Consider the following 20256-nt stretch of genomic DNA (forward strand, 5'->3'; position numbering starts at 1 on the left):
AAAAAAAATCAAACAAATGGCAACCAAAAAAGAGCAGGAATGGCAATATTAATTTCTGATTAAATTGACTTTAAGACAAAAACCACCATACGAGACAAGGAAGGACATTATATAATGATTAAAGGATCAACTGAACAAAAAGATATAACCATAGTAAGTTATCTATGAACCCAATGAAAGAGCCCCAAAATACATAAATCAGACTTTAAAAGAGTTCAAAAAGCAAATAGATGACTCCACAGTCAGTCAGAGTGGAAGACTTTAATATACCACTTTTAATGAGAGATAGTACAACTGGAAAGGAACTCAACAAAGACACAGAAGCTAACCAATACAATCCACCAACTTGACCTTACAGACATCTACAGAGCAATGCACCCAACAACAGCACAATATACATTCTTTTCCAGGACACACAGAACATTCTCCAAGACAGACCATTCTCCATGACAGACCATATGTTAGGCCATAAAGTAAGCCTTAATAAATTTAAAAACACTGAAATACTGAAAAGCATTTTCTCAGATCAAATGCTATCAAATTAGAAATCAATAACAGGAAAATCAATGGAAAAAGAGCAAATATATGGAAACTGAACAACACCCTCCTTAAGACAGATTGGGTAAGAGAAGAAATAAAAAATGAAATTCAAAAATTCCTTGAATCAAACAAGAATGAAAACACAATGTATCAAAACCTTTGGGACCCAGCAAAAGCAGTGATCAGAGGCCAATTTCTAGCAATAAATGCACACATCAAAAAAGAAGAGAGAGTCAAAATCAACACTTAAAACCAACATTTCCAACAATTAGAAAAAGAACAGCAAGAAAAGCCTACAATCACCAGAAGAAAATAATAAAGATTCAAGCAGAAATAACAAAACAAAACAGAAAGACAACAGAAAAAATCTTTTTTGAAAAGATTAATAAAATTGACAAACCACTGGCAAATTTAACAAAGGAAGAGGGAGAGAATATAAATAATAGGAATAAGAAACAAAATGGGAGACATCAAAACAGAACCAACTGAAATGAAAAGGATAGTATCAGGATACTATGAAGAACAGTAATCCCAACAAATTTGAAAATCTGGAAGAAAGGACAGATTTCTAGAAACCACTTACCACTTAGCTAAACGAACATAGACTGATGTGGAAAAGTTGAACAGGTCTATCACAAAAGAAGAAATTGAACAAGTCATAAAAAAATTCCAACAACAAAAAAAATTCTGGCCCAGATGGTTTCACTGGAGAATTCTACCAAACATTCAGGGAAGAACTGACACCAATCCCACTCTAACTATTCCAAAACATACAAAAGGAGGGAATCCTTCCAAATTCATTTTATGAGCACCTATAATAACCTTGATAAAAACAGGCAAAGACATCACTCAAAAGGAAAATTACAGACCAATAGCCCTTATAAATATAGATGCAAAAATCATCAACAAAATCCTAGACAGTAGATTCTAATAACATACCAAAAAATAATTCATTATGACCAAGGGGGGTTCATATCAGGTATGCAAGGATGGTTCAACTTTAGAAAAAGAATCAACGTCATCTACTACATAAATAAAACAAAGGAAAAAAAAAAAACAAAACACAGGATCATAACAATCGATGCAGAAAAAGCATTGGATAAAACCCAACATCCATTCCTGATCAAAACTCTCAGTAAAATAAGAATAGAAGGGACATTTCTCAACATAATAAGGACCTATATGCAAAACCAACAGCCAACATTATTCTCAATGGAGAGCAAATTAAACCACTCCCCTTACGAACAGGAGCCACAGAAAGATGCCCTCTTTCACCACTTCTATTCAACACTGTATGGAAAGTCCTAGCCAGCTCATTAAGGCAAGAAAGGGAAATCAGAGGCATCCAAATTGGTAAGGAAGAAGTTAAACTATCCCTATTTGCTGATGATATGATCCTATACTTAGAAAACCCAAGAGACACAGTCAAAAAATCTACGGAAACTAATTGACAGATTTAGTATTGTGGCAGGATACAAGATCAACATCCAAAACTCAGTTGGATTCCTCTACACCAGCAAAGAGACTGATGACAAATAAATAAGAAAATCATTACAATTTACAATAGCTACAAAAAAATTAAATACTTGGGAATAAATTTTACCAGGGACAAAAAGACCTGGACAAACAAAACTATAAAAGACTACTTCAAGAAACTGTAAGAAATCTACATAAATGAAAGAACATACCATGCTAGTGGACAGGAAGACTGAACGTTGTGAAAATATCAATTTTACCCAAAGCAATCTATATATTCTGGATCCCAATCCAGATTCCATCAGCATTCTTTAGGGATATGGAAAAACCAATCACTAACTGTATATGGAAAGGAAAGAGACCTCGGATAAACAAAGCACTATGGAAGAAGAAGACCAAAGTAGGAGGTCTCACACTGCTGGATCTCAAAACCTACTATACAGCCACAGTAGTCAAACTGTCTGGTATTGGTACAATGAAAGACACACAGACCAATGGAACAGAATTGAGAACCCAGAAATAGATCCATTGACCGATGGTGAGCTGATCTTTGACAAAGGGCCGAAATCCATTAAATGGGGAAGAGAATGTCTGTTTAATAAATGGTGCTGGCAAAACTGGATATCCATTTGCAGAAAAATGAAACAAGATCTGTACCTCACACCATACACAAAAACGAACTCCAGACGGATCAAAGACTTGAATGTGAAACCTAAAACTATAAAGTTCCTCAAGGAAAAACTAGGGACAAATTTAAGGGCCCTAATATATGGCATGGGAGCTCTGGTAGCATAGTGGCTAAGGCATGTAAATGCTAACCAGAAGGCTGGTGGTTCAAACCCACCAGCCACCCCTCGGAAGGAAGATGGGGCAATCTACTTCCGTAGTGATACTGCCTCAGAAAGCCAAGGAGGGGTCACTATGAGTCAGTTCTGACTCGACGGCACATAACAACAACAACAACAATAAATGGCATAAATAGGCTATCAAGCATAACCCAATGTACAGAAACAGAAGATAAACTAGATGAATGGGACTTCCTAAAAATTAAATTTATGTGCTTCCAAAGACTTCTCCAAAAGAGTCAAAAGAGAACCTATAGATTTGGGAAAAAATATTCGGCAATGACATATCTGACAAGTGACTTGTTATAGAAAACTCCAAACATCAACAACAAAAAGACAAATAATCCAATTAAAAAATGGGCAGAAGGCATGAATAGACACTTCTCCAAAGAAGATATTCAGGTGGCCAACAAACACATGAAGAAATGCTCACATCATTAGCCATTAGAGAGATGTGAATCAAAACGAGGTACCATCTTGCTCCAGCACCAGTAGCAATGTTCAACAAGACAGAAAATAACAAATGCTGGCGAGGATGCGGAGATTGGGAATCTCATACACTGCTGGTGGGACTGTACAATGATACAACCACTGTGGAAAGCAGCATGGTGGTTCCTTAAAAAGTTGGAAGTAGAAAACCATTTCACCTAGCCGTTCCTTACTAGGTATATATCCTAAAGAAGTGAAAGCCAGGACAAGAACAGATATATGCACACCCATGTTCATTGCAGAACTATTTACAACAGCCAAAAGATGGAAACAACCTAGGTGCCCATCAACAGAAGAATGGGTAACCAAACTATGGTACATACACACAATGGAATACTACGCAATCCTGAAGAATAACGTAGAATCTGCAAAACACCACATAATATGGATAAACTTCGAGGACATTATGCTGCGTGAAATAACTCAATCACAGAAGGACAAGTATTATATTAATCCATTATTGTAAAAAGTCAAGGAAAGGTTTCTATATGGAAGGAAATTTTCTTTGTCGGTTACCAGGAGTGTGAGAGGAGAGGAGGGAACACTGTTAGATAGGTAGAGAGATAAGGTTTGGGTGAAGAGAAGGGCAATGTACCAAATGTGAGTGATCAACATGGTGGCATTGAGGAAGAGGAAGACATAGAGAGGTGCTTGGGAGCTACAGACAACAAAGACGAACCCTTTTGTACATAGAGTACCGCGTTGTCAGTGAAGGCAAACATGGGTTTACGGGTGGATAGATGGGTGGAGAAGCTGAACTATTAGGCATGTCCATGCAGGGGGGTGTTCCGAAGACTATGTATAGGGTTGGTAGACAATGCTTCTGTAAGTGTATTGGTATACTCTGTAAGAATTCCCAGGTATATAGTACAGCTGACAAGGAGCAAGGTTGTGGTCACTGCTGGCCACAGCCAGCTACCCAGAGGGAGTGAGGAGCTGGACCTGTGGGCTCGGGACCACAGTCACAGGGGACATCAAGCTAAAGTGGCAAAACATGTTACACAAAACACTGTTCCACATCCTACTTTGGTGAGTAGGAACTGGGATCTGAAAAGCTTGCAAGCACCAATCTAGATGCAACAATGGGCCTCTCCATGTCCAGAGCAAGAAAGAATGAAGAAAACCAAAAATTCATAGAAACAATTAGTCCAAGCAACTGCTACACCATGCAATCCCCAGCCTACACGTCTATGAGACCAGCAGAACTAGATGGTGCCCGGCTACCACTGTCAACCACTTGGAAGGGAATCTATGTAGGAGATCCTGGATAGAGTGGGACAACAATGTGGAACAAAACTCAAAATCATTTAAAAAAAAAAAAAAAGGCAACCAGGTTTGCTGGTCTCATAGAGCCTGATGGAACCACTGAGACTATGGCCCCTAGCTGCCCTTCAGGTCTGGAACTGAACCCATACCTGTGGCTTCCAGCCAAACAAAAGACAGGCATATGAGCTGAATATTTACATTAGGTAGATACACTCCTTGGAGAAATCAATCATGGGAGACTAGAAGGGCTGTGGATGCACAGGGAGATAACTCAGAGGGCAGGAATGAATGGGAAGGAAGGACACAGGGAAGAGGTTAACTATGGAGAGGAAGTGGGAGGGGAGCTCTGGCATTATGGGAAGCTAGTCAATATCATGAGACAAAGGATGTGTGAGCTGCTGTATGGAAAGTGAATTTGTTCTGTAAACTTTCACCCAAATCACAATAAAAAATAAAAATAATAATGCCAGTGTTTATAGTATTCATCCTTACTTACCTCACTAGTGCAAGAACGGACACAATTCTGGCTTCCTAAGTTATCTTGATTACCTTCTCTTCGAAAAATTTTTTTCTGTTCATTCTGTACACAGAGTCCCAAGCCTCTTGCGGGTGGTGGTTTAATGAAAGGAAGCAATTCATTAGTGTCAGGGAAGGACATTTCGGTAGTTTGACCCCTGGAAGTTTCTTTAGTCTCCAAGAGAGGATCTGTAGAACATCGTTCCATACTGAAGGACTCCTCAATTTCACTGAATTCAAAAGATTCTATTGTGCTATTTATAGATACGTATTTTGCTGGGTTGCTGTGCTCTACCACTTTTCGGGATGACTGAATAACTTTGTTCTGATTACTGTAAAACAGAGCTACCCACATATGAAGTAAAAGCTTCACTTCTTCCACATTATCAGGCAAATCAGTATTCCAAGGCCTAACATTGGAAAAAAAAAAAAAACACAAAAATCATAAAAAATGGTTATTTTAATGCATGATCTTATTTTTGTAAGCCAAGTGCCTTATTAACCTTTAGTTTTTAAAACTGCACCAACAATGAATGAGATAAATATAAAGTTGACTTAACAAATAAAATTAAAGTACTAGAGCCATCTACAACTTTTCTACTTGTATTCTCTTTCAGAGATAAGGAAAAGCTCTTAGATTGACAGTAATAAAAAACCAAAACATTAAAATGAATGTAAACCTTTCATTTCACAGAGAAGGGAACTGAGAATCAGAGCATTTAAGTCACTTCCTCCAGACCATAAAACCCATAAATGGAAGAACCATGACAAGGACATGGGTGTCCCAACTCATAGTCTAGTATATTTTTTTTCCTACACCACACAAATATAATATACCTGCTGTGTGAATAGGAGCTTTGGTGGCACAGTGCCTAAGGCATTTGACTGTTAACCAGAAGGCTGGTGGTTCAAACCCACCAGGCACTCCTGGGAAGGAAGGTTGGGCAATCTACTTCTGTAGTGATATTGCCTTGGAAACCGAAGGAGGGGTCGTTGAGTCGGATCAGACTCGACAGCAGTGTGTTATGTGAATACTAGTAGAAACTATATTCAAATTCTCATTCATTTGCTTTTGCTAAGCCTGGCTGGCTCTCTTTTCTTCCTCACTTTTCTGTCTCTCTTCTAATAGCTGAGAAAATCTGAAGATTCAAACAGCTCTGCTGGCAGTTCAGCCAAAAAAAAAAAACCATCAAACTCACTGCCATCGAGTCGGATCCGACTCATAGCAACCACTCCTTGGGTTTCCAAGGCTGTATCATTACAGAAGTAGATTGCCCAATCTTCCGTCTGGAGAATGGTTGGTGGTTTTGAACTGCCAGCCTTCTGGTTGGCAGTCAAAGGCCTTAGGCACTATGCCACCAGAGCTCTATATTATTTCCAGATTACAGTTCTGGAAAATAACCTGAAACCAGAAGGGGTGAGACAAAGCATTTCTGGGCATGTGACAGGCAAAAAGACAGCAAAGACCTGGAGTATGATGAGTCAGAGAGGCTAGAGTTAGACTGTACAGTCAAACAGGATGAAGGCTAAGCAAATGACCCTTATGAATATATATGTTCATAATGCATATGAACATGAGCAAGGAAAGAAGTCAGATATAAGTAGAATCAATTTAGTCACATGTGTAATATTTCATTAATAGGCAGCTGAATGTCATCTTGCACAGCTAATGCTTTTTTTCTAAGAGTTGTTGTTGTTATAGGAGCTCTGGTGGCGTAGTGCCTAAGGCATTTGACTGCTAACCAGAGAGCTGGAGGTTCTAACCCACCAGCCACTCCTCAGAAGGAAGGTTGGGCAATGTACTTCCATAGTGATATTGCTTCAGAAACCCAAGGGGTCACTATGAGTCGAATCCAACTCGATGGCAGTGCGTTTGGTTTTTGTTGTTGTTATTGGTTGCAATAGAGTTGATCTGATTCACAGTTGCTCCATGTGCATCAGGGCAGAACTGTACTCCATAGGGTGTTCAAGGCTGTAACGTTTAGGAGCAGAATGCCAGGTCTATCTTCTGAGGTACTGCTGGGTGGAATCTAACAGTAAGCTTTTGGCTAGTAGTCAAGTGCTTAACCATTTGTACCACCCAGGAACTCTGCTGCTAAGAGTAAGGGTTATAATTTATTAGTAACTAATCACCATACAAAATTCTAACGGACATAATGACCTCATAAAGTAGCCTTTACTAAATCTATAAAGCACTGTCTATAGACTATCATCTTCCACTGCCATCACGTGGCAACGTGTTAGATATGTAAACTCTCTGGCTCTACCTTAAATGGACCGAGCCAGAATCTGCAGTTCAATGAAATCCCAAGACAAGTTATATACACAATAAAGTTTGAGAACAGTAGCCTCAAAGCCCAAGGTCATAAAAGTGGGAAGAACCTAGATTTAAACTGAGGTTACTCTAAACTCTAAAGTCTGTGCTTCTAACCACTCTGCTATTATTGCCTTGATTCCTTTTTAAAGATTTATAGGAGCTCTGGTGTCGTGATACCTAAGGCATTTGACTGCTAACCAGAAGGCTGGCGGTTCAAACCCACCAGCCACTCCTCAGAAGGAAGACTGGGCAATCTAATTCCGTAGTGGTATCACCTTGGAAATCCAAGGAGGGGTCGCTATGAGTTGGATCTGACTCGATGGCAGTGAGTTTGGTTTACTTCTGGTAGGGCATCCCTTTAGAAAATTGCTTGCTCATACCAATCTGACCAGCTTAACAAGTAAGAAGTAACTCTTTAAATGTTCTGGAATTCAGTCTGAAGAACATTAGTTGTATATCTATTTTGTATTAAGGTCTCATCTAAACATTTTAATTCAAACACCATCAAGGCTTACAAAAGAGCATCTCAAAGTGGAAAGCTATTCACAAGGCTAAAAGTTAACTTTAAAAAGTTCTCCACGTGATCACTGATAGACAATGGGAAAATCAGTACCATATTTTTAATTGTCAGTAAACACTTGGTCTTAAATATAATACTCCTCCTCCCTCACTGTTCCTCCCAAGTATCCTTTCTCATTACATTTATCTCAACAAAAAAGTTACATTGGTTTTCATCAAGTTTTACTCACACTTACCCATGTAAAGCTCTTATTACAGTTTTCTCCAGTGGGTTGTTAGTATATCTGCTATCTAAGCTGAATACATATTCTGCTTCACATTTGAAAGTGACCTTAAAGGAGCCATCACAGCTAAACACGGTATGAGAGCAATAAAAGTCTTTTAGGCTGGAAGACATCAATCTGTTCTTGCGCTTTACCAATGGATCAAAGACCTTTTGCAGAGGGGAGGTGTTCTGTTGATGCCGAAATGGCATTACTTTGCCTACTGGCGTTCCTGCTTCAGGGCCTTTTGTTCCATTCTTGGCAAAGGCAGGGCCTTGTATTCCTCTCTGCTGTAAATATTTCTTTGAATGTTCTGCAAGTGGTAGGGCATATGAATGCTCTACAAGAACGAAAGAGCTTTGGCTTGCATCTGAAGTTTCTAGTGTTTCCTCAGAAAGTGCTGACTGGGTTTTAATAGGGGCTTGGCTACAAGGAACCAAGTTCTCTTCATCTTGGCTGACAGTTAAGTCTGACACTGTATTAGTCTTCCTGTCAGTGGATAGCTTAGGTAATAGTCCACCTTTGTGACTTTTAATTCCTCTGTGATATTCATGGTCAGATGTACCTCGCAAAGAATTTTCTCTAGAGAACAATACATCATTTTGTGGCAATTCAGAAGAGCAGGGAAGATTTCTAGGCTCAGACGATGGTGTGGAAGAGGTAGCAGAGCTTAAAGCTAGATCAGCTAACATATTTAGGGCCTGGGAGTCATAGTTGACAATGGAGTCTTCAGGAAGATCTTTCTGAGTCACTGTGGTATTTTCTGGTTGAGCTGCATTTATGTTAATAGTATCTTCTTGAATATCTGATAAAATTTCTGATTGGAGCTGTAAGGAAGTTTCTCCTTTGGCTTCAATATAGAGGGGGGGGAAAAGATGATTTAATATTTTTCATACAATTAATTTTTTGCCATATTATTATGCTGTAGTGAAAATTAATGGTTAAACATATTCAAGAAAAATCTCGTTTATTATGTACACTATATATTAAAATTTTTACTACTGGACCGAAGTCTCTCCCAGCTCTCCAATTTATTATACTTTATTGCCTGGAGGAATAAGTCTTAAGGCATGTGCACATTAATTTAAAAAGAAATTGCCTTTCACAACACATGCATTGAACTTGCACGAATGTAAGACACATTGCAAAGCTAAAGAAATATGTTTGTTGTTGTTATGTGCCATCAAGTCGGACCTGACTCATAGAGACCCCTCCTTGGGTTTCTGAGGCAGTATCACTATGAAAGAGATTGCCCAACCTTCCTTCCAAGGAGTGGCTGGTGGGTTTGAACCGCCAGCCTCGTAGTTAGCAGTCAAGTGCCTTAGGCACTATACTACCAGAGCTCCTAAATATACAAAGAGGAAAAAAAAAAAAAAACAGTAACAAACCAGAATCCTGCCTTCAGGGAGCTTATAATGCAGCAAATTTCTAGAATCTAGGAATTTATAAGTTAAAAATATTTATTATACTATGCTATATGGTATGATAATAATGAAAATATAACATATTTTCTTAGAAATCATTTTCCTTAACAAATGATTTATTATAGAAACCACCAAAATTCAAATCAGAGATAATTTTTAACCATGTCAAAATCATAAAATGTAATGGTAAGAATAAGAAATCAGACAAATCCTGAGTATTTAGCATCACCATTTCATCACCTTTACAACTTCATTTTCAGCAATGAAAACATTTCTCCTCTACTTTATTCATAAAAATCATGTCTACTGATAATTTTCCCTTCTGAAGATCATTAAAGCTATCCTATTGCATTTAACTAAAAAAAATGATTACAGACTCAACTGGTTTAGTCAGGCATTCTCAGACATTAATAAAGCATCCTTAAAAGCTGTTATTATGAAAGATAATAAAGTTCACACCTGTACTTGGCAATGATTCCCTGTTGCAGGTAGACGGATGAACAAGAAAGCCAAATATGCTACTCTTTATAATTGATAGTAACAGGTCTGAAATGAATTTAACCACCTGTCTACATAGGCCAATCACTAATGCATGTAAAGATAAAAAGGAAATTCTGGCCTATAAGATTAACAAATAGAATGAGAAAGTGTGTGGAGGAGGGTAAAATTAATCAACCATTGCCTAGATTTTATTGAAAATAGCAAACCCAAGGAGGCTAGGGTAGGAGAAAGTGACCCAAAGTGAAGAACTCTCTTCTTTGTATTATTGGTGTATTGGAAACATAAAATTCATTTTATGACTCGATGCATTTATTGACACTAATTTCATTCTACTTCTGTTAGTAGTATAGCTTTCATATTTTTATATTTCTCTTACACAGAATATCAGTTACAAGGATGGCGTAATGTAAAGAACACTGTACTGAAGTCAAAAGAAATGACTATCTTGGTTCAGTTTAATAAACATGTACAATTTCAGGTAAATCATTTAATTACTGACCTGCTAATTCTCAACCAATTAAAGATATAACACACCCATAATCTATTTCTATTTAAAAGATATTGATAAAATGATGCCAAACAAATTATATATAGTTCAATGAATAAAACACTGTATTAAACACTTTAAAAAGGAAAGTTATTAGTTTCATTGTAATAATCAAATTAAAACTCAAAATATTTTAAATCTGTAATTTTTAAACTCAGGTCAACATATGCCTTCCTAAATGCTGATATTTCAAGTATAAGAAATAAGATTAGCATAGGAGGTTAAGAAATGTTGGAAAAATTTAAAGATTTAATAGGTAGAAATCTTAAATTTTTAATTCAGAATGTGGCTGCACAATATATACAGACATTGACAATACAAATCAGCCTATTTTTAAATACACATTTTGAAAATTTTTTATTTTCTGGGCTCACTTTTTAGCCAATTACCCAATTGTATACATCTTTCCATTAATCAATCAGTCAACAAATATCTGAGCACCAACTCAGTACAAAAACTTCCAGTAGACATTGCTAAGAATGTAAGACATTCTATGTCTCTATTCTCCTAATGCTTACAAACTAATTGGAGAGGTAAGACCAAGACATCAAATAATTAAAAAAAGCAGTAAGAATTAAATTCTATAATGTTCACAAATTCCAAAAGGAAATGAGAAAAAGAGAGATTAGTGAGGTTCAGCGTGAAGTTAAGAAAGGAATTAGACCCGGAAGAGAATCTGGTGTGTGTTCAGTTTCAGAGAGGTGAAGTCTGAGGTGACAACAGGACTTTGAAGTTAAAAGGACATGCCTTGCACTTGAAAACATGGAATTAGAGTAGTCAATCGTTTGTTCATATAGTTAAACTTTATTATTCACTTAAAGAAAATTAGAAAAGTAAAACTGCTTTTAAATTTAATTTGGTATCTTTTAAAACCAAACGCAGGATTCTACAGTACAGATTTAACAGTCTGCGTTTACAATTTCTTTTACGCAAATAAACTTAGAACTTTCTACTTTTTATAACTGATTATGGTCCAGAAAAATACTGCCGATACAACTTCTTTGTGCATTTAGCCATAAATGACTGAAGTCATCTATACTTCTGCTCCTGAAGACAATTCAATTCATGTTCAGGCTTTATGTAAACTAAACCATAGGCTTTTAGTGAAAAGCAGACTTCAGATGAAGGCTTGAACCTTTGTACTTCCTTAGTTTATTTATAATAGAAAACTAAGTTCCTTATTCCTGTGTCTGAATTAAAGAAATAGAAAGAATTATTGATGTATCTTAACTGTTTTTGTATTATCTCAATATGCTATCTTGCAATCTGTTAGATCTGCATTGTGGCGTTTAAATTTACAGGAAGATTATTTCTTACCAGGTTGTGGTTGCTTTCTGATTCTGGGATTCTGATTGCCTCTTACTATATTTACCCTCTGTTTTTGTGGAGATTTCTTCACAGATGGCTTAGCCTTTGGAACAGTTTTGACTGGTGATTTCTCTCGTTTCCTTGCCCTTTTAGCATTCGTTGCCACTGGAACATCTTTAGAAATAGGAGCTTCTTGGTTTTTCCTATCCAATTTGGTTGTCTGTACAAACTGTGCAGTCAGCACTTCCGCACCTTATGTAGAAAAGACACCATTTTTTTTTTTTTAGGGGTAGGGGCTCAGATATTTATCAGCATATTTTTTCCTTTTCTTTTTTCAGGGGTTGAGTAACTTTAAGAATGGGGAATAAAACATAAAGTTTTGAGTATTTCATTTAAAATTTTTTTTAAACCAAAGCAAGAGTTTAAAATTCTCACATAAAATTTTTGAACTTTCTAAGTATTTCTGACTATATTCAGAAGAAGAGAAATGTAAGAGCAATAACTTTATAAAAATAAAGCACACCTTCATTCTTTAAATCTCTATAATCCTTACTGATTGATATGGCAGTTAAGATTGAATATGCCAGTTTACAGAACTGAGAGATGTGTAATTCAGTTTAAACAAAAGCAACACAGCTCATATAAGGTGATGATAGTAACTATAATCATAATGTAGAGAAGAGACTGTACATGATGAACATTATTATCTATTTTACTTTACTACTCTTAAACATCTAAGTCTTAATAAAAAAACCAAACTCACTGCTCGAGTTGATTCCGACTTGGAGCAACCCATCCTTGGGTTTCCAAGGAGAATACCTAGGGAAGTAGATTACCCTAAGTCTTAATATCATCTGAAAAATAATCTTTATGAATCGTGTTTATGTGAAAAATAATCTTTAATAGTAGGCAGTGGCAGGTACACTGAGGAAAACCTTCACACTTCCTACAAATCTACTGTAATTGCTCATCTCTCTCACAAAATCTGCTTTTCTATTCACATGGAAGTATGGATATGGCAAAAGGTAAAAAGGTAGGTGGGAAACAATACCAACTACCTGCTTCTATTACATAACAGAAAGTGTTTTAATCTTTTAGAGTTAAGAAGATGTTAATAAAATTCTCCTTTGACAACTTTTTCCCCCACTGAGTTATTCCCACAGAAAAAAATCAGCCTCTCTGGTGGTGTAGTGCCTAAGGCATTTGACTGCTAACCAGAAGGCTGGTGGTTCAAATCCACCAGCCACTCCTCGAAAGGAAGATTGGGCAATCTACTTCTGTAGTGATACTGCCTCAGAAACCCAAGGAGGGCTTGCTATGAGTCAGATCTGAACCCACCGCAGTGAGTTTGGCTTTTTTCAATTTATAAAACATTTTATACATATATCACACATGTGACTGTTGGCAAGTATTTTAAAATTACATTACACAGAAAACATTGTTTTTAATATCATGATATTAAACAGTATAAAAACTGTGATGACTGTTCACGAAATGCAGAAAAAGATCTAGTTCATTGGAAAAAACTGGAGAGTTCTTTGGGGATTAAAGAAAGGAATGCCTCCTCTAAAAACTTTCACAATCTTTTAATGTTACATATTTACCTGATTCTAATTATTTTCCTCCCTGTTAAACTATTACAGGTAGTAAAGCTGTAACAAAACACATTTTATTGTTTTTTAAGAAGTATATTGTTTTTTATCTCTTTTTAAGAATAAGATTTCTCATTCTACTTGAGTTATATTTTCTGAAAGTTTCAGCATAAGGAGAGACAAAATATAAATTAATCAGGAAAACAGTTAAGACCAAATTAAAAGAGGAAGAAAACAAGAGGAGACAACCAACACCTAGGGGGAAAGTTTATAATATTTGCACAAGCTGGAAGGAAAGTTCTTTTACAAAACCAGGTCTTGGAAGAATAAAAATGGAACAAGTTGATCCTCCAAGATTATTTTGTGCATCACTCAATGCCATGTTTCTCAAATTGTACATAATAATCCACTGGGAGGTTGTAAAATTAATGTAAGTCACCACCAGATTTTTAATTTTCAGTGAAACAGAAAATATGAAATTGTATTACATATAGGTCAAATGTTTTTGGAAATTTTTGTTTTAGTCCTACATGAATGTGTGTGCACTGGGCTACCATATACAATCCATTTCTTACAAGGGACTGCAATTTTAAAAGTTTGAGAAATAATGAGAATATATATGCTGAATTACAGATAATGTATTTAATACCTTAAAGAAAACTGGATTACATGGAACAAAACTCTGTATGATTGGACTGGATCATATGTAAAATAACTGTATAGTTTGATTCACTGATTTATACTGTCATACTTTCCTTCACGCTCCTTAACACACACACACACACACACACATACACACACAGTTCTCAAACCAAAACAGGTCAGGAATAACTGTTTGTTAAACCACAGAATAACACCCTAATTATCTAGAATATCGAGAATCTGCACATTCTAGATTTTCTTCTTGGGGCACCAACATTTTAATTTGAAACATATTTTCAGTTCTGAAGGCCATAGGACCTCGTTACCACCACTCAGTTCTGTCAATGGAGACTGAAAGTAGCCACAGACAGTATGTAAACAAATAAGCAGCACTTCAGCTATAGTTTGCTGACCCCTTCTCTCAAATATAGCATATAGTTCACTACCTTTTTAAATAAAATACATTAAACATAATTTAATTTCAGACAAATCTAAGCCAAAATCATGTTGTTTCTTTTGCTGTGTGTTCGTTACACAATCATGGTTCTGGACAGTCTAATTTTCACTCAGTTTCCAGGAAGCAACAATAACCACCTGTGGAACTTTTATAATACATATATTTCTAGGCCACTCAATATTGTTTCCAACAGATCTGTGGTAGGATCCAGGTGACTATTCTAAAAACACTGTTCCACACTGCTTTAGTTTTGTGGGTCCCTGGTTTTGTGTGTGTGTGTGTGTGTGTAGGGTTGTCTTTATAGATGTTTGTCCTATCAGTTACCAGTTTTTGCCCTCTTCTCCCACTCTCATTTGTCAGAGGATGGCTTAGCAACTAGATAAACATCTTTCTTAAAAGAGTACCTAAATAATAATTTAGTGAAGAAGATTTGAGCAGTTTTATAAGTAAAATATAAGATTTTGGTAGATGGGCTTCTGAGGAATCACAGGTTTTCCAACTTCTTAGTTCTTATCCATTACCTAGATCAGTGCTTCTCAAATCACCTGGAGAGAAATGCTAGCATTTCTAACAAGCTTCTGTTACAGCCAAGTCACAATCCACACCTCTGAGTAGCAATGAGCTAAACAGAGTGTTATAATACAACAGTTAGTTTTATCTGCTAATTTAATAACCCACATAAATTGTGCTTACCTCTTTTTCTTTTCTGAGGAAACTGCCCTTTAGCTAACTTAAGAGTTGTTGCAGAATCCGAACTATTGTTTGTTTCAGGAGTAGTTCTTTGGGGAAAAGGACAGCACAAGTTCATTCTTTTACTTTGTATTTTAAGTGGCATGCTTGCCTTTCTCTTTGGCTGAACTCTCAGATTTGCTGCTGGACTTAATGGGACCATACTTCCTCTCTTTGCTTTAAAAATTTCCTGAGAATTCTTTTCCGTTTCAATTTCTTTTATCAATTCTGCTTCTGAGTCAAGAAATTCAGGATCTGGAGTCATAACTAAAGAAAATCCAGCATCGCAAATACCATCTGAAAAACAAGGAGACTGAGGATGCTCTGCTAATAAATCTAAAGCAGTACATACTTCCAAAATATAACCACTAGGATCTGAAAAATAAGACTTCAAGTGAGTGAAAGATTGTAAAGGACACTTTTCAGCTGGAGGAACCAAATCAAAATCATTGGACAATGTGCCAAAGAATGCAGTCCCTTTAATTCCATCCTGAGACGCAGCAGTCAATGATGGACTTTTGTCCACCTTGTAGAACTCTTGGAAACTATGCTTTACTAATGTGCTTGGATGGATTCCTTCTTCAGTTAATGATTTCTTTGCTTCTAGCAGGGCACAGTTAAGGGCAGGTAAAATAGGAATCACCTTCAATGAGATGCCATCTTCAGCTTTCAAATCTTTTATCCCTAAAAAATATGCATACACATATTAAAAACCTGAAGTTTTGTTTTTGTTTTTTTAAACAAAAACATGAAGGAAGAAAAATACTCTGGATTTCAAAATTTTGGAATGGTTAAATACCTTACAGTACTTCCAACGATAATGACAATTAACAAATGGCAATTAACAGAAGACTTTGGGGTACATTTAAAGAAATGGATATATACACATACATATTTAAAATAATACATATCCATTTATTTAAAATCACAGAACTACACACAAACACATACACAGAAAGAGAGGAAACTGAAAACAAATAATGTAATTACTAGGTTAGAATGAGTAAGTGAATTCCTTATTCCAGCTCCATCTTTTCTAACAAAGAGCTCAGAGTAAGCTTAACAGCCACTATACCAATAGCACCACCTTTAGAGCTGGTATATTTGTTTTTCTACTTTTTAACTCTGTTTGCTTTTAAAATATATCATATTTTACTTGTACCTTATATTAAAATTCTTTTAAGAAGTTCCAATGCAAATCAACTAAACTGAATAAAGTAAAACCCTTAATTCCCTAATCTCATTTCATTAATCTCATTACCTTTTCTAGCAAATAGAAAAGAAATTTAAAAAGTAACTAAGTAGAATAACTGACTAGTCTATGTTTTACTTCTTCCCAATTCATTCTTTGAAGTGGTAGTTTTTCAGTAAATCAATAAACAAAAAGAAAACAGTAAGAGGGAAGAAGAGTTCAAAAGGTCACATAGCTATGAACTAGATAATAAAATCCTAGAAAACTTGAAGAGTTTTAACTAATAGAAACCCACAGATGACAAACACTTTCAATGAGTACTAAACTGAAATATGCACTAAAACTTTCTAAAGAAAAAGCAACTGTAGAATTAAGAAACACGAGTCAGATCAGACTCATAGTGACCCCTCTTTGAGTTTATGAGGTGGTATCGCTATGGAAGTAGATTGCCCAACTTTCCTTCCAAGGAGTGGCTGGTGGGTCTGAACCGCTGGCCTTCTGATTAGCAGTCAAATGCCTTAGGCACTATGCCACCAGAACTCCTAAGTGAGTATTAGTCAAATATATTAGCACTTTAGCAGGCACTGGGAAAAGGAAAAGAATGGTGAGTTAAGAAGAAACAGAAAATTTTGACTGAACATTAAAATGAAAATTCCTTTCTATGCATTTCATTATTTTTTAAAAAAGTAACAAGTAAAGGAAACATAATATCTAAAAAAGTCTAGGTAGACAGAATCTATGAGGGCTTTGAGTCAGGTCTACATGGTAGACTATTATTAGCTATTGTTGTTCAGTAGCAAAGTGCCAAATAAAAGGTTTCTGATATGTTCCACTCATTAAGTGAGTACTGCTAAGCTCTATCAAACTGGTAATAGAGTTCATCAGAAAACAGTAAAACTGTATTCATACTGAGAAGCTCTGGTGACACAATGGTTAAAGCATTTTGATTGTTTAATACAAAGCTGGAGGTTCAAACCCTTCAGCCATTCTGCAGAAGAAAGATGAGGTAGTCTACATTAAAGATTACAGCCTTGAAAACCCTATGGGGCAATGCTACCCTGTCCTATAGGATTGTTATGAGTCGGAACTGACTCAACAGCACAGGGTTTCGTTTTGGATACTATAATGGTATGCTTTAATGGTTGGTCTTTCTTGCATCTGTAACAACATCTTGGGATACTTTATTTCTACATGTAGATACTTATATAAAGCTAAGGCAGAAAACTTGTATTACTCTATAATACAGATTACATAAAAAATTAAAGCATAAATTAAAAAACATTTTCAAAAGAGTAAGAAAATTATATATATTCATTCATTCAACAAATATTGATAGCCTAGAAAAAGACAAGCACTGTAGGTATAGCGGTACACAAAATAAACTCTTTCACAGGAACAGTCTATGTCAGAAAGAAATATAAACATGAACAGCATTTAAAAAAAAGTATAAATAAGAGCACATAAAAGGGGAAACTTATACTGTGTGGAGAAGCGTAGCTGTTCAAGACAGACTTTCCTGATATTGACATTTGAGGCTGTATGTGCAATTGTTTTAGGCAAAGTGAACACTGTGTGTGAAAATCTTAAAGTTGGAACAAGACTGGTACTGTCCAGAAACATAATGATGGCCAATATGGCTAAAGAACATAATGGTAATTGGATGTAAGTAAGGTTAGAGATGTGGGAAGAGACCAAATCATACAGAGGTTTGAAGGCCTTGTTAAACAGTGCGGACTTTAACGGAACATCAAGCTCAATTGGCATAACATACTACACAAAACATTGTTCCACCTCCTACTTTGGCGAGTAGCAACAGGGATCTTAAAAGTTTGCAAGCAACCATCTAGATGCAACGATGGGTCTCTTCTCGTCCAGAGCAAAGAATAATGAAGAAAACCAAAGCCTCCTCAAAGTCCAAAGGTCTGGTATACCATGCGATCCACAGCCTATACGACTATGAGACCAGAAGAACTAGTTGGTACCTGGCTACCACTATCAACCACTCAGAGGGGCATCTATGTAGGAGATCCTGGATAGAGAGAGAGAACAATGTGGAACAAAACTCAAAATCATAAGAAAAAAAAAGAAAAAGAAAAGCAGGTTTGCTAGTCTGATAGAGCCTGGCGGAACCCCTGAGACTATGGCCCCTAGCTGCCCTTCAGGTCTAGAATTGAACTCACACCTGTGGCTTTCAGCCAAACAAAAGACAGGCATGAGTTGAACACTTACCTGAGGTAGATGCACTCCTTGGAGAAAACAAAAACAATCATGGGAGAAAGAAGGGCTGTTCATGCACAGGGAGACAGCTCAGAGGGCAAGAGTGCATGGAGGAATGGATACAGGAAAGAGGTAACTATCAGGAGGAAGTGGGAAGGGAGCTGTTGCATTGTGGTAAATTGTAGTCAATTTCATGAGACAAAGTGTATGTGAACTGCTGTATGGAAATGAATTTGCTTTGTAAATTTTCACCCAAATCACACACACACACACACACACACACAAAGAGTGCAGACTTTAACCTAAGACAAATGCAAGTCACTGAAGGGTTATTAGTAAGGTAACAATATAGTATGAGAGAGAAGACTAGGTAAGGGAAAGAAGAAACATTGTATGACCACACACACATATACACACAAAAGGAGCTCTGGTGGCGTAGTGGACAAAACATACGGCTGCTAACCAGAAGGTCAGTGGTTCAAAGCCACCAGCTGCTCTGCAGAAGGAAAATGGGGACATCTACTGCCACAAAGATTTATAGCCTCAGAAACCCAATAAACTCTCACTGCCGTTGAGTCAGGTTCGACTTACTACAAACCCCTCTTTGTGTTTCCGAGGCAGTATCTCTACAGAAATAGATTGTCCAATCTTCCTTCCGGGGAGTGGCTAGTGGGTTTGTACAGCCAGCCTTCTGATTAGTAGTCAAACGCCTTAGGCACTATGCTACCAGAGCTCCCCAGAAGCCCAATAGGGGTCGCTATGAATCAGAATCACTTGATGGAAGCAACACTGCATGACATATAGGAGGCATTTTCAGTGGTCTAGAGAAAACTATAACTTGTACTAGTGGTAGCTATGGCTATGAGGAGATGTGGAAGGATTCAAGAGATATTTACAAAATTAAATTGATAAAACTTAATAATGGACTGGAAACAGGGAGTAAGAAAGAAAAAGATATTAACAATAAGTCCTAGGTTTCTGGCTTGAATAGTGAGGCCACCCACAATGACAGAGAATATCAAAGAATAGGCCAAATTTCTGGGGGAAGATCATGAATTTACTTTTGGACATGCTAATTTGAGGCATGTGAGAGCTATGTAAGTGGTAATGTCAATAGACAACTTGATACATGCATTTAGAGGAAAGAAAAAGCCTGGAAAGGAGATAAAGCAGGATCAACCAGGAGGTTAAGGGAAGAAAATGAGTTAAGAGGAAGGAAATATGTGGCTTCCAGCCAAACCAAAGACAGGCAAACCAGCTGAACATTTACATTAGGTAGATACACTGCTTGGAGAGATCAATCATGGGAGAACAGAAGGACTGTGTATGCACAGGGAAACAGCTCAGGGGTCAGGAGTGCATGGGAGGGAAGGACACAGGGAAGAGGTAACTATGGGGAGGAAGTGGGAAGAGAGC

The 20256-nt window shown here is 36.8% G+C and overlaps 1 protein-coding gene across 1 annotated transcript in view; it reads right to left on the bottom strand.

The window, feature by feature from the left end:
• Positions 1–20256, bottom strand: part of TASOR2 (transcription activation suppressor family member 2) — a 126277-nt gene that overhangs the window by 29808 nt on the left and 76213 nt on the right. The window contains exons 15-18 of the mRNA XM_042780229.1: positions 15396–16115; positions 12021–12263; positions 8205–9081; positions 5113–5542 (exon numbers count right to left, since the gene is read on the bottom strand). Coding sequence (XP_042636163.1) covers positions 5113–5542; positions 8205–9081; positions 12021–12263; positions 15396–16115 — 2270 coding nt within the window. The remainder of the gene's footprint in view (positions 1–5112; positions 5543–8204; positions 9082–12020; positions 12264–15395; positions 16116–20256) is intronic.

Source organism: Orycteropus afer, unplaced genomic scaffold, assembly GCF_000298275.1.
Source record: "Orycteropus afer afer isolate SDZICR_OR568_19922 unplaced genomic scaffold, OryAfe1.0 scaffold00028, whole genome shotgun sequence".
Classification (NCBI taxonomy): domain Eukaryota; kingdom Metazoa; phylum Chordata; class Mammalia; order Tubulidentata; family Orycteropodidae; genus Orycteropus; species Orycteropus afer.